The sequence below is a fragment of the Sarcophilus harrisii genome, chromosome 3 (genome assembly GCF_902635505.1).
Source record: "Sarcophilus harrisii chromosome 3, mSarHar1.11, whole genome shotgun sequence".
In the NCBI taxonomy this organism is placed as follows: domain Eukaryota; kingdom Metazoa; phylum Chordata; class Mammalia; order Dasyuromorphia; family Dasyuridae; genus Sarcophilus; species Sarcophilus harrisii.
Genome location: NC_045428.1, coordinates 119,350,473 through 119,373,224, shown reverse-complemented (window position 1 = coordinate 119,373,224; position 22,752 = coordinate 119,350,473). Strand labels below are relative to the sequence as shown.

Here is a 22,752-nt window from a genome sequence, read left to right as displayed (position 1 = left end):
ACATGCCTTATCAGGAAAATAATAATTGTTGCATCTAGTTTACGATTTTCTCATCATGGCAATTTAACCAGGGCATCACCTTGTCGTTTTCATGTGTGAGTGTGTTTTTGCAATGTCCCTAAGTGGACAGTATAAATAACCATATAGATATTAATAACTCCTTTGTTATTAATATCAGTTAGAGCATTGACAGGGTAAATGCATATTTACCAAAATTGTTTGCTGCTGTCATGACCAATAACCTACACTGGATCCAAATAGATGTTTTCCATATAGATGATAAGATCCTACAGATTATTTTGGGGTGATATTGTGCTGTTTGCATTAAACCTCAGAATATTCCAGGACCTTAATGACAGATAATTGACAAATCACCTCACAATCCATATAGAAAAATTGATTATTAACCCATTTTGAATAAGACATATCATTATAGATATCTATATTCCTAGAATCTACCAACGTTCCTATATGTATACACACACACACACACATAAAGTGGTTTGTTGAGTACTTGTTGATAATTGCCTTTTATCTAGACTGGCATGCAAATGACTAGCTATTCCAGTGAAACAGAGTATGTGTGTGTGTGTGTGTGTGCGCGCACACACACATACACACACACACAACGATAACTAGAAATCTGTTCTGCATTTAAACAGTGATGTGCCTAGAAATGAATAGAAGAGAGCAGAAGATTGCATATGTGAAAATATCCAATGTCTTAACAATCTCCTAGTGCTACTTGAGTAAAAATTAATCTAAATTTTTTTTGCCTTAAGTTTGTAAATCCTATTTTCTTCAGAGAATTAAAGTTTCAGGCAACCTGAAAGGTAACAAAGGGAGTACTGAAGTATGTAGCGGCATGTTTTCTGTGGTGACCTGTATGTAAGAAGTAGTCTAAAGGATTGTATAGAGAAAATGTTTGATCCAAAAAGAAAGGCTAATCACATGGCAAAATCAACAGAAAATAGAGGGACAACTTGAGTATTTCCCTCATTACCCACAAAATATGGAAAGACTCTGAGGAAGTCTTCTAGTGCATCGTGTAGATGGATACTTTATAGAAGAAAACTATGCATGAATTGCAAAATTGCAGTTTATACTGAGACAGAGAATATACACCAGTGAGATCAGAAAATCACTGAAATATTAAATGTGTGTGTATATGTATTTATAGAGAGAGAGAATGTATTGATGTAAGTATCTATTAATTATCTTTAAAAGCATATGATATTTAAACCGTTAGTATAGTAAAATAAGGCTTACAGACTTCCATATTTTTGAAATATATATAATATTTTAAACTAAATTGCACTAAGATTTTTGGGATATCCTGTATACAAATGTATTTTTGTATAGCTTTACAAAAATACTCTCTTATCCATGAAAAATACAAATAAAATAAAAATATACTATATTGGCATAAATATTAGCCATGTCCTTTCACTAAAAACCTCTCCTTTTATCTCACCTCTGTAAATCTGATTTTGATATGGAATAAAAAATAAAGGTAGGGAAGCAGAAAGAGACAAGAGTCATAATTTGGTCATACTCAGGACACCTTAGCTACTTGTTGGATAATAATTGTTTTGTTTTGTTTTTCAATATATCTTTTTTATACTGTCAGAGAAACTTCATTTTAGATATGGAGCCCATATTTAGGACAGCTTACCTGGAGATCATTGTGGCATTTAAAATACTATATGTGATTGAGTGTTTAGCACAATGGTTATACCTTTTTGTTTTCATTTGTTTCTTTTAGTGGTGTTCATACACAATGTCCCAGAAGTCTTAATTTATTTAAAAGCTATTGAAGTTTTTAAATGCTCAAGACTTAGAGGATATTTTATAAATTCTTTAATAAAGTAAAACATAATTTTAGAAAAATCTTAATATCATCTTTTGACAGTTGATATGTCTTTCCATTCTTAATATAGTAATGATTGTGTCATCAGTGTTGATAAGTGCAAAAAAATTAAACTATTATTACTAGTATCATAATCACCTTGTCTTCTCTGCAAAAGAAGAGAGTAAATGAAATTTGCTTTAGGAATATAAATGGAATTTTCACCAAGAATGAATTATACACCTTAAATAAGGTCATAAATGTATTCAAATGGGTACTTATTTTCAGAAAACTTTATTATAATTTAATTAATTTAGCTAAGAACTTGAGTTTTAGCAATTCACTTCAAAAGTAAGTTTTATTCAAAGTAATATAATCTATATTTAAATTACATATATATAGCTGCATGAATATGAATATTTGGAAAAATGTTAATTTAAATCATCTGCCCAATTCATTTAGAAATAGTACTTTATCATATTATACATTTATACATATATGTATGCATATATAATCCAATAATTATAAAGCATGTTATATAGTTAATTTTGAATGAATTTGAAGTCATCATCTGTTTAGGAACATCAAGGAAGTTGTTGATAAGGGTGGGGGTTGGAATGATATTAAAATGGGAGGGGGGAGGGGGGAAGAAATATTTCCCAGTCCCATAAATAAAGAAGAGTCATTCTTCATACTTTTAAGTTGAATTATTTTTGTTCAATTCAGTGTTTCCATTTTGTGAGCTTTTCCATGTATATGCAAAATGTTTCTCCTCAGGCCCCCTTGTATTTCCTGGTCCTATTTTTATGAACCATCGAGAACAGGCTCTAGCCAGACTCAGACCCCATCCAGCACAACTAAAGCATAAACGGGACAAGCACAAAGGTATTTGGTCTTCCTTACTGACTAGGATGGGGCATTTGCCCTGTTTTCTAGTCATTTCTTCCATTTGCCTAATTTTATTCTTGGAGATATGCACAAAACTGATTCTCCTGCTTCATTTCTGTCCTTCTTATTTTACCTGAGGAGAAAAAAAAGCACATAAAATGCTAAGCTGCTCTAAAAACTTTGCAAATGTCACGTTTCCTTATTTCATGTTTTACTTTTCTTTGATAAAACCATTTTATCATGTGTCTTTTTTCTTCTCCTTTTCTCCCTAAATTTCACAAAGATAAGTGGTGGTGGAGGAAATGATCACTGTCTTCTGTTGTTTTTTTTTTTTTTTTTTTTTTGTGTGTGTGTGTGTGTGTTTTAATGTATAACTGTATAACTCACTCTTAGGTGATTAAAGTAAGTCCATTTACTGTCTGTATTTATTTACATGATGTTTTACTTCATAATTATTAAGTTTTTTATTTCAATATATAACACCTCAATAAAGTATTTGTATGAGTTCTATATATGAGTGCATAAATTTATTCACATGATGCTACTTTGTTGATTAAGAATCACTGAAACAAGTATGGAGAAGATACTTTCATCTAAATTAACAATAAAAATAAATATTTGATAATATGCAAATATATAAGCATATATATTTACAAATTTAGGGACATAAATTCCATAAAATAATAATTACAATAAAAATATGGGGCATTTAATTATGACTTTTCAAATTCATTTCAATAAATCTTACATATGGATGGAGCCAGTTATAAAATTTATTTGAAAATATTTTTTAAAAAATTATATAATATCCAGAAAACAAAGAAATAAACAAATTTTCTTTGGTAAATATTTCTTAAACACATACTGGCAAAATGAACCTGTAAATATAGTATTTTAAAGTTCATTAAAATAGGAATTAGAATAACTATTGGCAGCCATAGTGGTTAGGGAAAAATGGAAGGAGGTAATATGCAGTGGAATATGGGCTTGGCATTGAGGTTTGCTTACTTGTTCTCTATTGAGTTTCTGTATATTTCTTGGATTATAGATGATTAGGTTGGAAGAGATATGTTCTAGTCTACCTCTGCAGCTGGAGGTCCATTGTTGAAATGTTTTGGGTGCTCTAGAGATTTGGTAAATCACAGTCATCTTGTTTCTGGGATTTTTTCTTGGTATCTTGGGGAGCTGGATTAAATATGCATTATATTGAAACATTTTAGCACTCACAAATCAGGAATCAGTTGAATTCAGGAAATTTAAAGTGAACAGGATAAAATATAACAAATTCTAGGATTTCCCAGATTCATTTAATATAGTTCTTATAAATTAGAAGTTAGGCTCTGCATATCAAAGAATGCTTCTTTTAGTTGCTTATACTTAAACAAATATTTCTTAAACAAACTGAACAAACTAAAGGACTATTTTTCTAAAACAGACATGCAGTACATAGAAATAGATCAATTCATTGTTTTTGCTAAAATATGCTACTTAGGGGTTAATATAACTCTATTTAAAATGTTTTATTTGAAATTTTTCAATTATTACATTTTTAGGTACCTAATTACCATAACAAAATGTGTGATTCAAAGAAAGAAGAATTTATTTTGAGTTTTAATAATAATGCTGATACAATTAATGCAAATAGAAATTAGTTGAGTTGTATGTTTCTCTGTTTACTCATTCAATGTTCTGTAAAAAAACATTTTTAATATATTGTAAAATTTGTAATAATAATAATAATGCTGTTTCTATGTGACTTTAAAGTTTATGAAATGTTTTATATACCTGCTTTATGTGAACTTCACAACAATCTTGTTACATGCAAGGACAATGAGTTTCAGAGTGTTTAGTGATTTGCCTATGGTCAGATGGCTAGTAACCAAAATGGGATTTAAACCCATGTCTTCGGGATACTAATTTCAAATCTTCTTTGCTGTATTACACTATCTGTTATGGAACTGTGGCATTTAAAATGTAATTATTGTAACATTGTCAGAACGTGTTCCTTTTCTATTGCTTTTAGAGTTCTTACTTAGCTTTGCCCATAGTTAAGTAAATTCTTAATTGAGAATTAAAATACAGCTATTAAAATATACAACTTTACTTTTAACATCGTGTCAATCATCTATTTTGTCTTTTAGGAGTAATTTGTAAATACAAAAAGAACTGGGCTGTAATATCCTGTGTGTCTTATAATAGCCTGTCCTATGGCTTCATTCCCCCAGACCATCTTATATGATAAAGTGCACTTACTGTGCCAGTAACAGAATACCTCAAGTTCCAAAGATATTTATATTATACTGATTTCTTATGGTGGATAATAACATAATGAGATTTTAGAATATATGAGATATTAAAAATTGATGGATAAAAGTTTTTATAACCCCCTCAATCTCATTTACAATGCCACTAAGTGTTACTTTATCATTTAACAACCCAGTTGAGTATGATTTAGCACTCATTAACCTTAACCCGACCAACATTGGATAAATATGATACATGAGAATGCAAAAATATAGTGGAAGAGTAATTCTCTTCACTCAGTAACCTCCCCCCCCATCCATGTTGTCCTCCCAACATCCACTATCTCTATCTACAAATTTTGTTTTATATTCACAAACTCATTGTTTTCTGTTAAAAAAAAATATATAGTTTAAAGACAGCTAAAACTTACTTTGCTCTACCATTTTTCATTGAAGACATGGCATGAAGGTCAAATGTTTGGGATGGGTTCCCAAAATATTCTACAATTTTTTGAAGGTTTTATAAACTTAAAAAAAAGTTATAGAATGTTTAAACTCAAAGGAGCCTAAGAAATTATATGTTCTAATTCCCTCATTTTATATATGTGGGGAAGCTAAGATCCATAGGGCATACCATGCATGGTATGCCTATGGGAGCAAGAGAACAAGGCCTATAGCTCAGCATTCCTAAATAATCCATCTTGTAGTCACAAGATGCAAACTAGTGCTAGTTTGATACTCAGACAACATGATTTAGCACTCATTGACCTTACTCCTACCAACATTGGATAAATATACACAACACCACACACACGCATGTGCACACACATACACACACTACCAACAGTTAGAGCTGGGAAAATAGATCAATTTTAATTAGCCATTAACCAAGTTTAAAAATAATTTCAATATTATTTTAGAAATATTTTTCTTCAAAATTCCTAACAACCTATTTCATATTTCAACAATAAATAACTTTTTTGATTCTATTTGAAAAGGTTCTGAATACACCCCTTATAGCAAAATCTAAATTTCCCTAAAAATCTTTCTAATCTTGAATATCAAAAAGATTAATAGTAAACAGTTATGTTCATATTTTACACATTCTATGGGAAAGTTCATTTGTTTCTCATAGAAACAGTTGAATAGCACTCAATTTTAAAATATTAGGCAAAATGCTGTTGAATTAACATTTAAAGATGTAAGTAATGGTGCTTCCAACTTCATAGTATAGAAAATCTACATTCATGTTAAGTAGTATTTGGGATTTGTGGTAATGATCATATATCTAATACCTGAATATATAAAGTGTGTGTATTGTGATTTGTAATAATGAGTATGATATTCATGCTACATGAATATATATGCATATATTGGTGCATTTATATATATGCTTTCATATTGATATACATGTGTGTATGTATCTGTATACATGTACACATGTACATATCTATGCATGTATACATATATTGGTACATATCAGATAGTCAATAGCCAACCCAGAATTTGAAGGCCAGTTGGTTCTCTAACTCTAAATGCAGTATACTTTGCTTCCTAAGATTATTTCTATTTATTATTTTATGCACAATTTCTTGAATGTGCACTTAATATTTATTTAGAATGAAAGGCCCAATTGATCTTTTTATCTTTTCTCAGCTGAATGCATCATATAAGTAACTCAAAATTAAAATTATATCTTTTTAAAAAACCAATTTAATATTATTATAGAAGAAATGTAATAATACTAAAGCAATCATAAGAGGGCACAAAATATTCCTGGTGACTGAATCAGTTATATACTAAAAACCTGAATTTTTAAAAAAATATGTTAACAAATAGGGAATAAAGACTGGTTCTGGACTATTATTGCACTGATATAGGGAATTCCTAGATGAAGAATCTCCCCTTACCAATACAGGTTGGCACTGTATCTGCAACTTTTAGTCTTAGTTTAAAGAGAATTACCTAGAACTCTGTTAGATTGACCAGGACCCCATATCCAGTTTGTATCAAAAACAGGACTTGAAACTAGGTCTTCCTGGTTGGGAGGTCAGATACCTATCCACTATTCCTTAATTATTAGAAGAATGTACAGTCTAATGAAAATTGTAAAACTAGTGCTATTCAAGTTCAGAGGACCCTTTTTTGTGTTTATGTATAAAATAGAATTTTAAAATTGGAGAAGAATTTACAGATCTTAATTATCTCCTTACTTTACAAGTTAAGGAACTGAGGTCCAAATATAAGTGACTTTCAGTCATGTAGCTAATTTGTGAGAAAGCTAAGACTAGATCCCAGATCTTGATATTTCTATTTCACATATTTGGGAACAGAAAAAAATTTAATTTTGTTTTCCATGATATGTACATGTATATAATATATATATATATATATAATATGCAAGTAGCACGTATATATTATATAAGAAAAGGTCTAAAATATTAATTTCTTTTAAAAAACCACCTGTTCCAGGAGATATACAACATTAGCCCAGGATAAATGGTTGCAATGTTAACAAAGAGAAAACAGAATTACCCAGTTTCGATTTTGCTTTTGTTTTCTCAATCAAGAATAATCTTCAGAGTGAAAAAGGTAGGCCAAACATAGTTAAAAGAAAATTGAAGACCAAGATAAATGAGATTATGTAAAATAAAACCTAGAAATTTTAAATTAGTTTAAATGTGTAGGCTTAGATTATTTACATTTCATAGAGTTCAGATAAGATGTAGATATAAATTAGGAGTTATTAGCTGTCCTTTGAATAATTGTGGTTATAGAGAGAGTTTTTAGGAAACTGAAAATAGTTCTTACTCAGTTTTCAAAAAGGGAAAGATGGTAGTTTCAAAAATTACATTTATAAACACACACATACACATATAGGTACACTCACACTTCTTTATACATATATACTTATATATGCATATGTATAGAGGAATTTGTGTTTCAACACACATTTAAGAAAATATCATGAATATTTTGCATCCTGGACCCTGGGAAGCCAAAGACATTGAATTTTGTTTTGCTTTTTGTTTTGTTTTTTAAATTGGGACTGTAGTGTGAACCATACACTCAATATGGATCATTAATAAGATATGGGAACCAAAAAAGCTAATCTTGGGCTATATCAAGAAAGGAATGCTTTCTAGCATAAGAAAAACTAGCTTTTCTAGCATATACCTTTTCTAATTGCTAATCTCTCTGCTTTAGTCAGACAACATCTAGATTCGTGTTCATTCCTGAGTACCACCATTTAATCTGGATATTAATATGCCAAAGAATATCCAGAATAAAGTAAGCAGAATGGTAAAATGTCAAAGAAATGGAGATATTTATTCTGAAAAAAAGACTTGTATAAGGCATTTCCTTTCAAATACTTGAACGTCTGCCACATACAGATGGATTTGACTTGTTCTTTCTAGCTCTGGAGGACAAAACTAGGAGCAAGGGATGAAAAGTAGACAAGAGACAAATTTAAGATTGATGTCAAGAAATACTTTCTAACAATTCAGAATTTTCCAAAAGTAGTATGATTTGCATCAAAATACAGTAGTTTCTTTTTCACTGAAGTTTTCTAGCTAGCAAAGGCTGACAACTGCTGTCAAATATGTTATAATAAGGATTTTTTTTTTTCAGACAAGCTGGAAGATAAGAACACTGAGTTCCCTTTCAAATCTGTGTTCTTTGATATCTGTGTAGATAAAGGGACATAAATATAGACTATATGTGACAATAATAAGGCAGATTTTTATCTAATTTGAAAACTGTATACAAATTGGGTTGATAAATAGACCATTATTCTCAAGCGCTCTAAAAAGCATGCCACAGAATTCTGCCCTTAGCCTTGTTCTATTTACCATTTTTATCAGTAATGTGACTTAAGTTCATAGAAAACACAACTATTAAATACTCAGCACAAAACTAATAATGATGCATAATGTTTCATGAAAGAATTTTGGCCTAAATTATTTGAAACAATATGCCAAAACTAACATGCAATATAATAGGAATAAATATAAATTCTTAAATTCAACAAAATATCTCAATTCTAGGCTGAAATCGGGCCTAACAAAAACTTATGCAGAAAAGTCTCAATTTATGCTGATACAAGTCAAATATAAATCAGCAATACTGACAAGAAGCCAATTGTTCTTTTAGGCCTAGTTAATAGAAATATAAATATGGGATAAGAGAAATAATAGTTTCTCCATTTACTGCACTAGTCGGCTTTCATCTTAAGTATATACTATACTATACTAAGTATACTATACTAGCCACACCTTGTAGAGAACACATTAACAGAATATAATGAGTTTTCAGAAGACAAAGCATAATCTTAAAATCATGTTATCTAAGAATTTACTAAAGGAACTAGTGATATTTAGCTTAGAAAAGAGAAAATGAGGTAAGAAGCTGTAATTGCTTCAAAGTATTTAAATAACTCATTAAAATTATCTCCAGGAGGCAAAAATGAAATTAACTGATAATTGAGAGAAGGAAATGTGCTTTTATAAGTAGATGTCTGGATTTTCATTTAGTCAGGAGACATGAGTTTGAATCTTGAATCTGACCTTGCTAGTCTTATGTTTCTTGGCAATCACTTAGGATGCCTGAGCCTTAGGATCCCCATCTTTAATATTGCTGATGGTATTATTTGTACTACCTGTCTCACAGGCTTGTATTATTAAACTTAAGAAAAGTACTTTTGGTTCATCATGGGGGAAGATCTTCTCAAAACCAGAACCATCCAAAAATGAAATCGGCTGTCTTGAATGGAATATTCAAGGAAGTAATGGAAGGGAATGGGGGATTTTTGTTTGGCATCAGAGAGATAATTGTGACTTTTTCTAATTGAAGTTTATGATGCTGTATACATAACTAAGTGGTTAATCCCTAGAGTTTTTAAGAGTTATTGTTTATTCACTTTGGAAACTATCCAGTCTTTTATTTTATGCTCCTTTTTCTTAATACTTTAAAAAAATACTAATTGCTTATTTACCACTTTACCATAGTCAGTTAAAGAAATCTTATTTTCATAAATTTTAATTTTTGATTCCTGACTTCTTTATTCACACACATAAAATGAACCATTTTGAATCTTTCTACCCTGCTATGAACAATTACTTTATTGTAAATTTTTAAATAGTAGGAATTTTAGCCATTTAAAATTTTTATAATACCATAAATGTAATATTTAAATAAATGATTGAAGTCCATTTGATGACAATAAAGCCCTTTTTTAAAAATTATAATACTATTGACAAATTACATATAGATAAGTAAAGAGGGCTATTTATACTTGAAAAATATTATAAACTATACAACTTATATTTATAAATTTATAAATTATATTTATAAATCATAAACTATACAATAGTGTATCTTACATAACAACTCTTCTAGTTACACTAAAGTCTACTTTTTTTTTCCAAAATAATTCCATAGTTGACTGTTTTTGATGTCCAATTTCCACTTTGAGGTATTATATGTCAGCTTTAATTTCCAGATAAAGGAAAGAAAGTCAATTCAGAAATCAGAGTAGATTTAAGTAAAGATTTTTACTGTTACCATATATAAAATTATATGAAAGCAATTTGTGTTGCCAAATATAAACAGACCTCTTTTTGGTATTTAAATAATTTTATAGTGCAAAAGATAATATATTTATAAAATTTCTTCATTTGATTCCCCAATCCAGTTCTCTTTTGAACTACTTTTTTCCATTTTTACCCACATTTTTTTTTCCTATTCAGCTCTTTCATTCAATGAACAAAGATGAAAACAAACAAAAAAACAATTTATTCTGGGTAAAGTAAAACAAAATTATTGACGTTTTTTAAAAAATGTTTTGGCTCATGCAGATATAGTTTGACAGTTTGATCTAAAACGTTTAGCATAGTCTTATAATATTATAGTAAAACCTCTCACTAATTCAGAATTGATGATAATTCATACAATATATGTGATTTTTTAAAATAAAAAATTCAAAATAATTTCTTCCTCTGTGAATTTTCAGGGTGATACTTATAAAGGGAATCCAGTCTAAAATCAATAGCTTTTCAAACCAAGGGCTCAAGAAATTAAGGATTCCTTCAACGTGCCTCCAACTTCTGGGTCCAGCAGTTAATTCTTGTATGTTAAAGGACTTTTATGTTTATGATACATTATTACATAACATAGGCCCATTTTGAGTTGTAGTTTTGTTAACCTAATTTAACTTATTTGTGTCAATTAGTTTATAACACATACTGTACTTGACCATATTAAAACTTCAAGTTTTTTGTTATTCAGAGATTTAAATTTTTCATAGAGTTAAAAAAAGGCCCCTTCCATTCCGAATTAGTGAGGTTTTACTGCTCTAATGCTCTTAATCTAGAGAAAGTCAGTATTTGTCATCACTATTTGTGATTATTAGAGGGGGGAAAAAAAGGAAAAAGTTGGCATAAAAGATCTTGACTTTTCCCCATTTTATAATACAGGTGGGGACAGTGGATATGCCAAATAAATGAAAAGCAAATTGAAATGGAGATTGGTTAAAATTGAATATATTTTTTTGTATGTGAAAGGTAATTTTTTGGATAATTTAACCTTTCAAAACATAACAGGATTGACCATTTGACTATTTCTAGTTCTTTTCAGTTTTATAAGTGCATTGAATATAATGTAAACAGTAACAGTCAAAACTTTTTTTCTGAAAATGACTAGTTGAAATATTTTAGATTATTATGAGAAGATAGAAAGTGATTTCTTGATTCAATTATTATTATCAGTTTCTGCATAAATACTCCATATCATGGAATCATTTTTGGTCCTAAAGTTTGAATATAGGAATATTCACAAAGCAGTAATTAGAGAACCTGAGAAGAGAACCTGATATGTAAATGGAGGTCAGAGAAGAAGGAGAATAAAATCAAATAGGAGGGAAAAGGGAAAAAAGAGGAGAGGGAAAATAAAAGAAAGGGGTGAAAAGATAAGGCACAGAGAAGGGCAGAAGTAGTAATGAAAGAAAGAATGGAAAAAATGTTGATGGTTAATTCTAATATAATAAGAAGAGGGGAAAGGCATAGAAAAGGATTTGATTGGATAGAGTGATGGTGATATTGGGGAAGAGATGAGTGGAGAAGAGATATACTTTATGAAAATATTCAATTCTTTGAAAATAAATATTTAAGTAATTGGTTTTAGTATTTTGGCCACAAAATATAAAAGTTCTCTCTAGGAGATCTGATTGCTTTTCATTGGGAATTTTAGTTATATTAACTGATAATACATAGTTCAACTACTTTAGAATGTAATTATTCAATGGCTTGGTGTATAATTTTAACATGAATTATTTATATTTCAAATTTATTATAGTTTATATTTGACTATTTTTTATTAATGACTTTTCTAAATTGCATAACTGTCTACATTAGTAGTTCTTAACTTTAACTGATTCAGAATTCTATATTCCTAATGATTTAGTGATTTACAAATAAGTATAACATATACCTTTCTAAAATTGCTTTGTTGCAGGTAGATTGTTGAGCTATTACTTCTAACAACTGCAGATTCTTCTTGCTTTTCTATTCTTTTTTATAACATTTTGTCTCCTACTTTTTCCTAGTTACTATTTTAAATTTTGTTTTTGAATATGACTACTGGCTTAGTTAAATATTGCAATAATTACAGATGGAAGTGGAGAAAGAGGAGAGAAGGATGCAAGTAAAATCACAACATATCCTCCAGGCTCTGTCCGTTTTGATTGTGAGCTTCGGGCAGTGCAAGTCAGCTGTGGATTTCATCATTCAGGTAAACACAACCATTCTGATAGCCACATTAAAATATTTAAAAATTGTAGTGAATTAGTTTTAACACATGTTAAGATTTAACTGTCAAAAATCAAGAGTTTGAAAACATGTAGCATCAGCAAAATGTAGCACAAACTGAAGTTTGGGTTTAGAAGAGCTAACTTCAGGTCCTTCCTCTGCCCACTTGGTAGCTATATAATGTTCATCTGATCTTTTTATAATCTTTTATAATCTATAATTATAAAACTTATAATATAGTCTCATTTTCCTTATTTGTGCATATAGAACAATACGTTTAAGTCTGGAAGGGATATTACAGATGTAAGCCATTTCTTTTATTTTAAAACTGAGGAAACTAATGTACAAAGTAGTTAATTTATTTCAAATTATTTATCTAGTTTTTGGGAAATCCATTATTTGAGATAAGCTTTTCTGACTCAGTGATGTTTCTACAAAAAACAGCCTAACTTGCCTTACCTTTATACTTGTCTTGGAGTTCCCTTTATGCTTTGTTTTCTGCTCAACACTATCTGAACTTTTTTCCAGGTTCTTTGGTATTTCACTTTGAATATTCTTCTTCCCTAAGGTTCAGGATCAGAAGTTATAATATTAAGGAGTTATAGTGTTTTGCATGAATAAAAACAATTGGGAAAGAAAAAGAGGTAGTCTTCATTTTGTTTTATTTACAATCTCTGCACTGCTCTTGTTAATTCCTAAAGGAAAAATCATCTTCAAAATAGGATGAGGATCAGATGAAACTATAAAGTATTACTAATATATAAGGAAGCATTTTTATAGTAAGATTTATCATATATGGTATGTTTCAAAGGAAAAGCACCAAAAAAAATTCACATACTTGGATTCTAGTCATACCATTTGCTTTTAATTTGCAATTACTATTCTAAGCTTTAATTTCCCCCATTTTATACTGACAAATTAAATGATCTCTAAAGTTATCTTTTTCAATTCCATATTTTTTAATATATATAATATATATTATATATAGTATATATATGTATATGTATGTATATTGTATTATATATATGTATATATACATACACACACACATACATATATCCTACTTTATACACACACACGTACATATATATCCTATTTAGGATATGTTATATATCCTAATTAATATTCAAATAGGTTAAATAGAAAAGTACAATAAACCAACCCTAATTTTCTAAAGTGGTTAATTAATTTCTGTTTACTCAGAGCTAGTTTAGTATTTTAGTGAGATAGTTGATTTGTCCAATATTATTGCTTTAAAAGTATCTATTTAATAACTTCGTTTTACGATGTTGATGTGGAGACATTAGTTTAATTATTAGAGGAAGATGTCTACTAAATGATATTTACAAAGTATATATATTATGTAAAATGTATATAAAGTATACTGTATATAACATACATATAATGTATATAAAGTATATATTGTATAAAGTATATATGTAAAAAATTAGACTTTATTTCTTGAGAAAAGTTCTGCAGAAATAGAACTAAAAATATATGTAATAAACCATAGATAAATAATTATTATAATCCCATTTAATTTTCCCAATTTCCTCTAACCTTCTAGATCATTCTAGCAATAAATCACATAACTTTTTGAAACACAGGAATGAGATTGTGATTCATTAAAGAAAAACTAAAAAATTATATTTTGATTACAGTGGTTTTGATGGAAAATGGTGATGTTTATACATTTGGATATGGACAGCATGGGCAGCTGGGACATGGAGATGTTAATTCCAGGTAATCTTTAACAATATGGAAATGGAAATCATGTTTTTGTAAAGTTTTCTATATTCTCAAAACTGCATAGTCAGCATATTTTTCTTTTTTAGTAATTTTTAATTAGTAAGTTCAAAGTTTAATATATTAAATGCTAATTTGGGGAGGCAACAATAGTTGTTTACTGGATAGTTTTACAGGTAATATCTCAACCTTTAAGAAATCACAGGTCTAGACTCCCTCTTTAAAAAAGTGCTGACAAAATTGAGTCTAGTTACACATTTGACAACTACCTAGATTTTAAATCTATTTCAAGTTATTATGGTATAGGAAGAGATATATTAAAGGAAAATTTTAGTCTGTGATTGTATTAATAAATTGTGCCACTTGAATTGCTAAAGATGCTATAAGGATTCCCCACACACACAATATGAGTAATTTATGAAAATTTTATTAATTTATCATTACCCTTTCTACTTTTCATATTTTTTTCTTTTCAATATCTCTCCCTTTAAACATCTCTCTTAAACCTTACTCTACTCTTTTCCTATATTATTTAGAGAAAGGACTTAGGTCTCACTCACTTTGATGATAAATTGACATTTCAAGCTTCTTAATTCATTTTTATTAAATTAGATTCTAAGTCTTTGAAGACAAGTCTTCTTTTGTTAAACACTGGTTATACAACTCAGTCTTCTGGATTGTCAGGATGTTAAAATGATGAATTAGACACTGTTCCCTCAAAAAACAACATAATAAATAGTGATTTTATATGAAACACAAGCATAACAGAGTAGAATATGTTAAGTGCATGAGAGGAGCACAAACTATTATAAAATCAATTATAGAAAAGATCACTTCCAGCTGCTGGGATCAGAGAAGGATATTCATTAGCTTCAAAGAAGAAAGAACATATTCTAGGCATCTTGAATAGCATGAGCCAAAATGTGGAATACAAGACATATCCAAAGAGTGATAATTATAATATGATGTGAGAATATAGATAGATAGATTACAGTGCTTTTGATGGAAAATGGTGATGTTTATACATTTGGATAATATATATATATAAAATTATAATATAACGTGAGAATATATATATATATAATTATAATATAACATGAGAATATATATATATATATAATTATAATATAATGTGAGAAACACTTATTAAGTGTACAGTCAATGTGCTAAGCAGTGGGTGTACAAATAAGAAAAAAGAAAGCCCCAGGTCTCAGAGAATTGTTGGTCTAATGGAGAAAGATAGTACACAAACAGAAACTGAAAAGGGAAAATGGTGAGGGGGCCTCATGAAGGTGATAATGAATTATGAGCCGAGCAGACTTACTAATGGCAAACATAGAAATGCCTAGGATATTGAGCCCTTTATAAAGGGAGGCTATGGAAGGAATTTTTTGTTTTATGCTACAACTAGAGTAACAGAAGTAATTGAGGGTACTGATGAAGTATAAATAGCAAAGCTGAAGCAATCATCATGATGATAAGTTTTCTGATGAAGATGAGTTTACCCTGAGCATATTAGGAAAACTATCAATATAATTGGCCATGTTAATAACCAAATTAACAAAAACCATATGATCATCTCAATAGATGCAGAAAAAGCATTTGACAAAATCCAACATCCATTCCTATTAAAAACACTTGAGAGTATAGGAATAGATGGACTTTTCCTTAAAATAATCAGCAGCATCTATTTAAAACCATCAGTAAGCATAATATGTAATGGAGACAAACTGCAACCATTCCCAATAAGATCTGGAGTGAAACAAGGTTGCCCACTATCACCGTTACTATTTAATATTGTATTAGAAATGCTAGCTTTGGCAATAAGAACTGAGAAAGCTATTAAAGGAATAAGAATAAGCAATGAGGAAACCAAATTATCATTCTTTGCTGATGATATGATGGTATACTTAGAGAACCCCAGAGATTCTACTAAAAAGTTATTAGAAATAATCCACAATTTTAGCAAAGTTGCTGGTTATAAAATAAACCCACATAAGTCATCAGCATTCTTATATATCACTAACAAAATCCAACAGTCAGAGTTACAAAGAGAAATCCCACTTAAAGTAACTACTGATAGTATAAAATATTTAGGAATCTATCTGCCAAGGGAAAATCAGAAACTTTATGAGCAAAACTACAAAACACTTTCCATACAAATTAAGTCTGATCTAACTAACTGGAAAAATATTAAATGCTCTTGGATTGGGCGAGCAAATAATAAAGATGACAATACTACCTAAAGTAATCTATTTATTTAGCGCTATACCAATCAGACTTCCCAAAAACTATTTTAATGACCTAGAAAAAAACAGTTTACCCTGAGCAGGACATAATGAAGGTGATGATAAGAGAAGTAAACCAAGTAGACCAGCTGGTGACAAATTATTACACGTAGAAACAACAGGTAGATTTCAGAAACAGCAGATTTCAAGAGAAATAAGGAAGTTAGGAATAGGAGAGCATTTGGGGGAAGGGAGGGAAATGAGTTCAGTTTTGGACATGTTGAGTTGGAGTTGACAAATAAGCATTTAGAGATGGAAAACTGGAGGTCAACAGAAAGATTAAGGCTTTTCAAATAAATGTGATAATCATTAGCATAGAAATAATCATTGAATCTATAAGAGTTGATGAGATGACCAAGATTGCCAAGTATAAAAGAGTGTCTATTAGAAAGCCTTAGGACAATTAGTGGGTATAACTTGCATTAAAATCTTGAAAGGACTTGAAAGGAGTGGTCAGAAAATTAGGAGAGAGTAGATGAAAACTTAAAAAGAAGAACGTATCAAGGAAAAGAGGATGAATAAAGAAGAAAGTATCAAGGAAAAGAGGATGAATAACAGTGTCAACGACTACAGAAAGTTTGAGAATGACGGTTGAAAAAAGAATATCAAATTGGCAATTAAGAGATTATTAGTAACTTTGGAAAAATTAGTTTTAGCCAAGTGGTGAGATGGGAAGCCAGACTACAGAGAAATGAGAAAAGAATGAGAAGTGGAAATTGAAGCATCAGTTAGATAAAAAGCTTCTTAAACTCTGGGTTTCTACCCCAGATTGGGTCACATAACTAAATGTGTGCAAATAATTTTGGTAGTAGTGAAAGGTATCAAGTATTCTGCTCAGATTAATTCCTTCTTAAAAATAAATAAGTATATCCTCATTAGTATGCAAATTTGCTTTCATCTTTAATAAGTGGTAAAAATTATATGTATACCAAAGAATTGTTTAAAAATAGATTTCTTTATGATTTATTATCAGTTATTGTTTGATTTGTATGCCTATTTTATATATCTTTATACCCAGGGTCACGTAAAAATTTCTCAGGGAAAAAGTGCCGCAAGTGGGAAACATTTAAGCAGCCCTGTATTAGATGGCTTTCTATGGAGTTTAGCAACAAAAAGGAAGAGAGATAAAGGATTGTGATATATAAAAAAATTGAGAGACATAGTTTCTGGGTAATTAATCATTATATTAATAATGCTAATATGTCATTAACAAAATGGTAATTATTTGTCCATCTCTCTTAAACCAAAAAGCCTTCATTAATTCAACATTTATGTGCCCATGAAAGAATAGGTTTTCTGAGGGTGGAAATCAACTCTGATTGGTTAAAAGTAATGAGAAAAGGAATATGATAATGAGAAATTGACCTGTTCTAATGAAGGAATGGGAGTACATGACTTTGATCACTCAATTTTGGTCAAAGATAATCTATCTCCATATCACCCATCCAACAAAAGAGAGAGTCCACATTTTTCCAGACATGTCTAAATAAAACAAAATGGGCCATAATCTATCAATTCACCTAACCTTTGAAGAGATCTGAGTTTTTACCACTATTATGAGCCTTGCACTCAGGGTAGTCTATAATCTAATCAAGCTGATTTATAAATGAGGAAATAGAAAAGGGGAAGGGCCTTGATCCTAATTCGATATTTAATTATTAAATACAAGAGAGAAATAATCTTTTCTCTCAGGATGATAATCCATAGGAAAGGATAGAACAAATGAGTTTTTAGAGAATGTGGCAAACATGGATATGTTTGTAGGCAATGAAAGATCAAAGGTAAGGATTATAGATGGAGCAGTCTGTTTGAGAAGATGGTATTAAATTATGTTATACATTAATTGAAACCAGTGAAGGAAAGAGTATTAGAAAGAGAACTGGGAAAATTTAAAAACCAATTGAGAAATTAATGAACATAAACAAAAGTGGTAATTTAGTAGTGTGAGATACCATACAGAAATTTAAGAAGACGAAAATGACATTGAACTTTACTTTCAGTAGGTTACGTAGCTTTTACATAGCATTTGTTTTCAATCTTTAGCAGAGTATGCTACATGAAATAATTATCTACTAATGAATGTTTTTATAACCCTGTTAATGCTAGAATAAGAAGCAAAATTTGTTATTAAACTCTTTTTAATCTTTAAATTCTTTCCATATTTCTTTAGTTTACATGTCATTCATTTCCATACGGATTTTGTTCATATTTTGACTTAAATATGAAAAAAGAAATATAATTGTTTCCAAGACCACTTTGTAGTATCTTGGAAGCAAAACTTCCTTATTATGTGATGTTCATTTTCTAAACAATACAAGAGAGTAATACCATCTCATATTTTGGAAAAGACTCTTTGAAGTTTAAAATTACAATGAAATTATTTAACAGAGAAAGTATCATAGAAGAATTTGAATGATTCTTATGTTTTCTCATAGTATTGATTACTTCTGTAAATGAATTTTCCAGCTGTAAAATATAGGCGTAGCCTTGACCTTTTTGGATCATTTAAGGTTAATCAACTAAATTAAGCTGTCTTTAAAAAATACCTCATCTCTGGGGCAGTTAGTTGGCACAGTGGATAGACTACCCTCCCTAGAATCAGGAGGACTTGAATTTAAAAATGCCTCAGACTTGTACTAACTGTGTGTTTCTGGGCAAGTCACTTAACCTTGATTGCTTCCCTAAAAATAACTCATCTGATTTCCTTCTGGTATCATTAGAATCATAAATACTGGAAATATTGTAGTATCTTTGCCATTTTTTTCTCACTCCATAATTTTATTTAGGTTCTTAATTTAATTTAATAAAGTGAATTTTTTCTCACTCCATAATTTTATTTAGGTTCTTAATTTAATAAAGTGAATTTTATTAGAGGTTGCTAAAAATTAACTCTAAATTTTTTATGCTTTATTTTTAAATGTAGGGGATGTCCTACTTTAGTACAAGCTTTGCCAGGTCCTAGTACACAAGTCACTGCAGGCAGTAACCACACGGCAATACTTTTAATGGATGGACAAGTCTTCACATTTGGAAGTTTCTCTGTAAGGAATTGTCAAACTCTATTGTAATAATTCATTATGTCTTTAAATTATTTTTTATTTTATTATCTCCATATTATTTTATTATGTTAATTATCATATATATAATATATAAGTATTACATTAATTAATATTATATAAATATTAATAAATAATCCACATATTAATATGTAGATATTAAATTATCTCCATAGTCTGGTGTAAAAATAAAATGTTTTATGTACGTTTAATAGATTAGTTTAATAATAATGGATTTTTTCTAAGTGAAAATATTGTCACCTCAGTGGATCAATATTGATTATTATAGTTAGAAGTATTTATTATATCTCATGGCCTTTTAGCAAACTGTCTTTCAAATAAAAGGTATTTTCTTCCCTAAATTATTAGTAATTATATTTTTATCATAAATTTTTTTAGGGGAAAAAAGTTGACACATTGATTATATTAAAAGCTGGAATATTATGAATACTTAAAAGGGTGGTGGGGCATTTGCCAGAATTTGTAACATTTACAAATAGTTTTCATTTCTCTGTTGAAGGTTAGAATTTAGGGAAAGGAAGGTAAGAGAACATTGTATAATGATACTATACAGCTATTTAGAACTGTTTTACCCTGTTTTATTATCTTGACAATCATCAAATGAAAGAGAAAGATAAGTTTAATCCTTAATTATCTAGTTTTATGTCATCTATTTTGTGAGTTAGGTAGAGCCAAAATCTGAATCTTAGCCATCATTTGACTGGTATGCAGATAAAGAAAATTTAATAGCTTAAGAAAAACATATGTATCTTGGTTTAAAAAAGAAAGAAAGAAAGAAAAGAATAGGAAAGGAAAGGGGAAAAAAGTCCACCAAAAAAAAATATTGTATTTCAAAGTGAAACACATTTTATTCAGTGGTCAACTTTTCAGTGCTGACTTTTGCAACTTTAAAAATAAGGGGGCTCTTCAGGCTTATATATAGGCTTTTCATTGAGTGGGAAAGGGGCAGAAAAGTTTTGAGAGTTTGGAACTCGAATTTTTTTTTTAATTGTTAAAAATAAAAAATAAATTTGTTGAAATGTAGAAACAAGTAGTTTTGCTATGCAAATTATTTGTTCTTTGAGTAAATATTGAATGTTTTTACTGTGTCTCTGAATACTTGCTATTCCTTCCCATGAAACAAAAGAGAACCAAGGATAGATGACCAAGCTGCTCTTCTAGTCCTGTTATTGTTTTGTCATTAGCTGTGCAGTTCTTAAGAGATTATGATATTTTGCATGTATGCTATGATATTCTGGATGTATGGTACAGTGGTGACTTCATTGTAAGGGATTGGCAAAGGATAGAGAAATCAACATTTTGAGTTTGGAAAGAAACATAGCTTGCTAACCTCCTACTTCTCTAATCTTACTGTACTCCCTAAGTGGACAAATTTTTATTTAATACTTTTTCAGCTTTAACCTTCCCCTTTTCCTCATTCCATGTCATAATTGGAAAGTGCTTTTCTTTCACTCTTAAAATAGAAACATAACTAAATTGTGAACATACACATAAATATGTAAAAAGTGATATGACATTTTAAAAAATGTCCTGTGTTACATCCTTTCTCAGGGTAAGGAGTTGAGGGAAGACTCTTAGAACAGATATTATATGCATTTTCTCTATCAGATTTTTTAAAAGTGTCCTTTTTCATAGGAGAGTTCAGTCAGGTTGTAGGAAACAACAATGAAGGAAACAAAGTATATCAATAACAAGGATTAAAATAAAAGAAAAATTAATCATTTTAAATTGCTTTTTAGCCATCATTCCTATTTTATTTTTAGCAAAAGTTGCTTAAAACAAATATTGATTCTTTTTTTTTTACAGAAATGTAATTAAAATCTGTGCTACATTCACTATTAAATGCTGGTTCAAAGATTTTGTTTTCTGTATGTAAATTATCTTAATGATCTTTAATGTGTTAATAGGTTCATTATCTTTTTGTAATGTCAGTATTATTTATTAAAAGAGCAAATAAATGACTACAAGTTATTTTTAAGATATAGCTTTATTAAACTTTTTACTTTGAAAAATATTTATGGCTTATTTTTAGAAAGAAGCATATTTTAGAAATAGCTTGCTGAGATTTATCCTTATTTGGCTATAGTTTTGAGATATTTTCAAGAGATCATTGATTAATTTCCTAAAGAGAATAAACTATATAAAATTGAATAAAATTTCACGAAAACTTGAAATGCAAAGTACATATTAGTGATCAACTGGATGTTATATTTTTGTTTATATATATATATATATATATATGTACATTATATGTATATACTACTCTTGTTACATTTTATTCTATTTAATGTTATTATTACTGTTTTCCAACCTGTTTAGAAAGGACAACTTGGCAGACCAATTTTGGATATGCCTTATTGGAATGCAAAACCTGCTTCCATGCCCAATATTGGATCAAAATATGGACGCAAGGCTACTTGGATTGGAGCAAGCGGGGACCAAACTTTCTTGCGCATTGATGAAGCACTTATCAACTCCCATGTACTTGCTACATCAGAGATTTTTGCCAGCAGACACATAATAGGTAAAATAAAGAGCCAAAAAAAATTAGGTCTAATCTTGGTATAAATGATCTGTAGAACACTATAAAAATTTTTACATTCTACTTGAAAGGTAGAGAGATGAGCATGAAGCAACTGAGGCAAGTATGGGTTATAGACAAATTGTCCTCTTAACTTTCTGCTTGTTCTTTAGATGGAAGGAAGTGAAAGGAAGTTGCTAAGATGTAGATGAAATGGAAAGATGAGAGGGTAAGAACTCCAAAGACTACAGTATTTTATAAACTAGCTTACACATGCTTAAAATCCATAATAGGATATGATAAAACATAAACAAAGGGCTCTTTGAGCTCTGTAA

At 29.5% G+C, this 22,752-nt stretch overlaps 1 protein-coding gene across 2 annotated transcripts in view; it reads left to right on the top strand.

The window, feature by feature from the left end:
- The window catches only part of MYCBP2 (MYC binding protein 2), a 312,149-nt gene that overhangs the window by 120,521 nt on the left and 168,876 nt on the right, over nt 1-22,752 (top strand). For both annotated transcript variants that reach the window (XM_031958523.1, XM_031958522.1), the window contains 5 exons: nt 2,627-2,734; nt 12,649-12,768; nt 14,447-14,528; nt 19,743-19,860; nt 22,216-22,420. In XM_031958523.1, the coding sequence (XP_031814383.1) occupies nt 2,627-2,734; nt 12,649-12,768; nt 14,447-14,528; nt 19,743-19,860; nt 22,216-22,420 (633 nt within the window). The remainder of the gene's footprint in view (nt 1-2,626; nt 2,735-12,648; nt 12,769-14,446; nt 14,529-19,742; nt 19,861-22,215; nt 22,421-22,752) is intronic.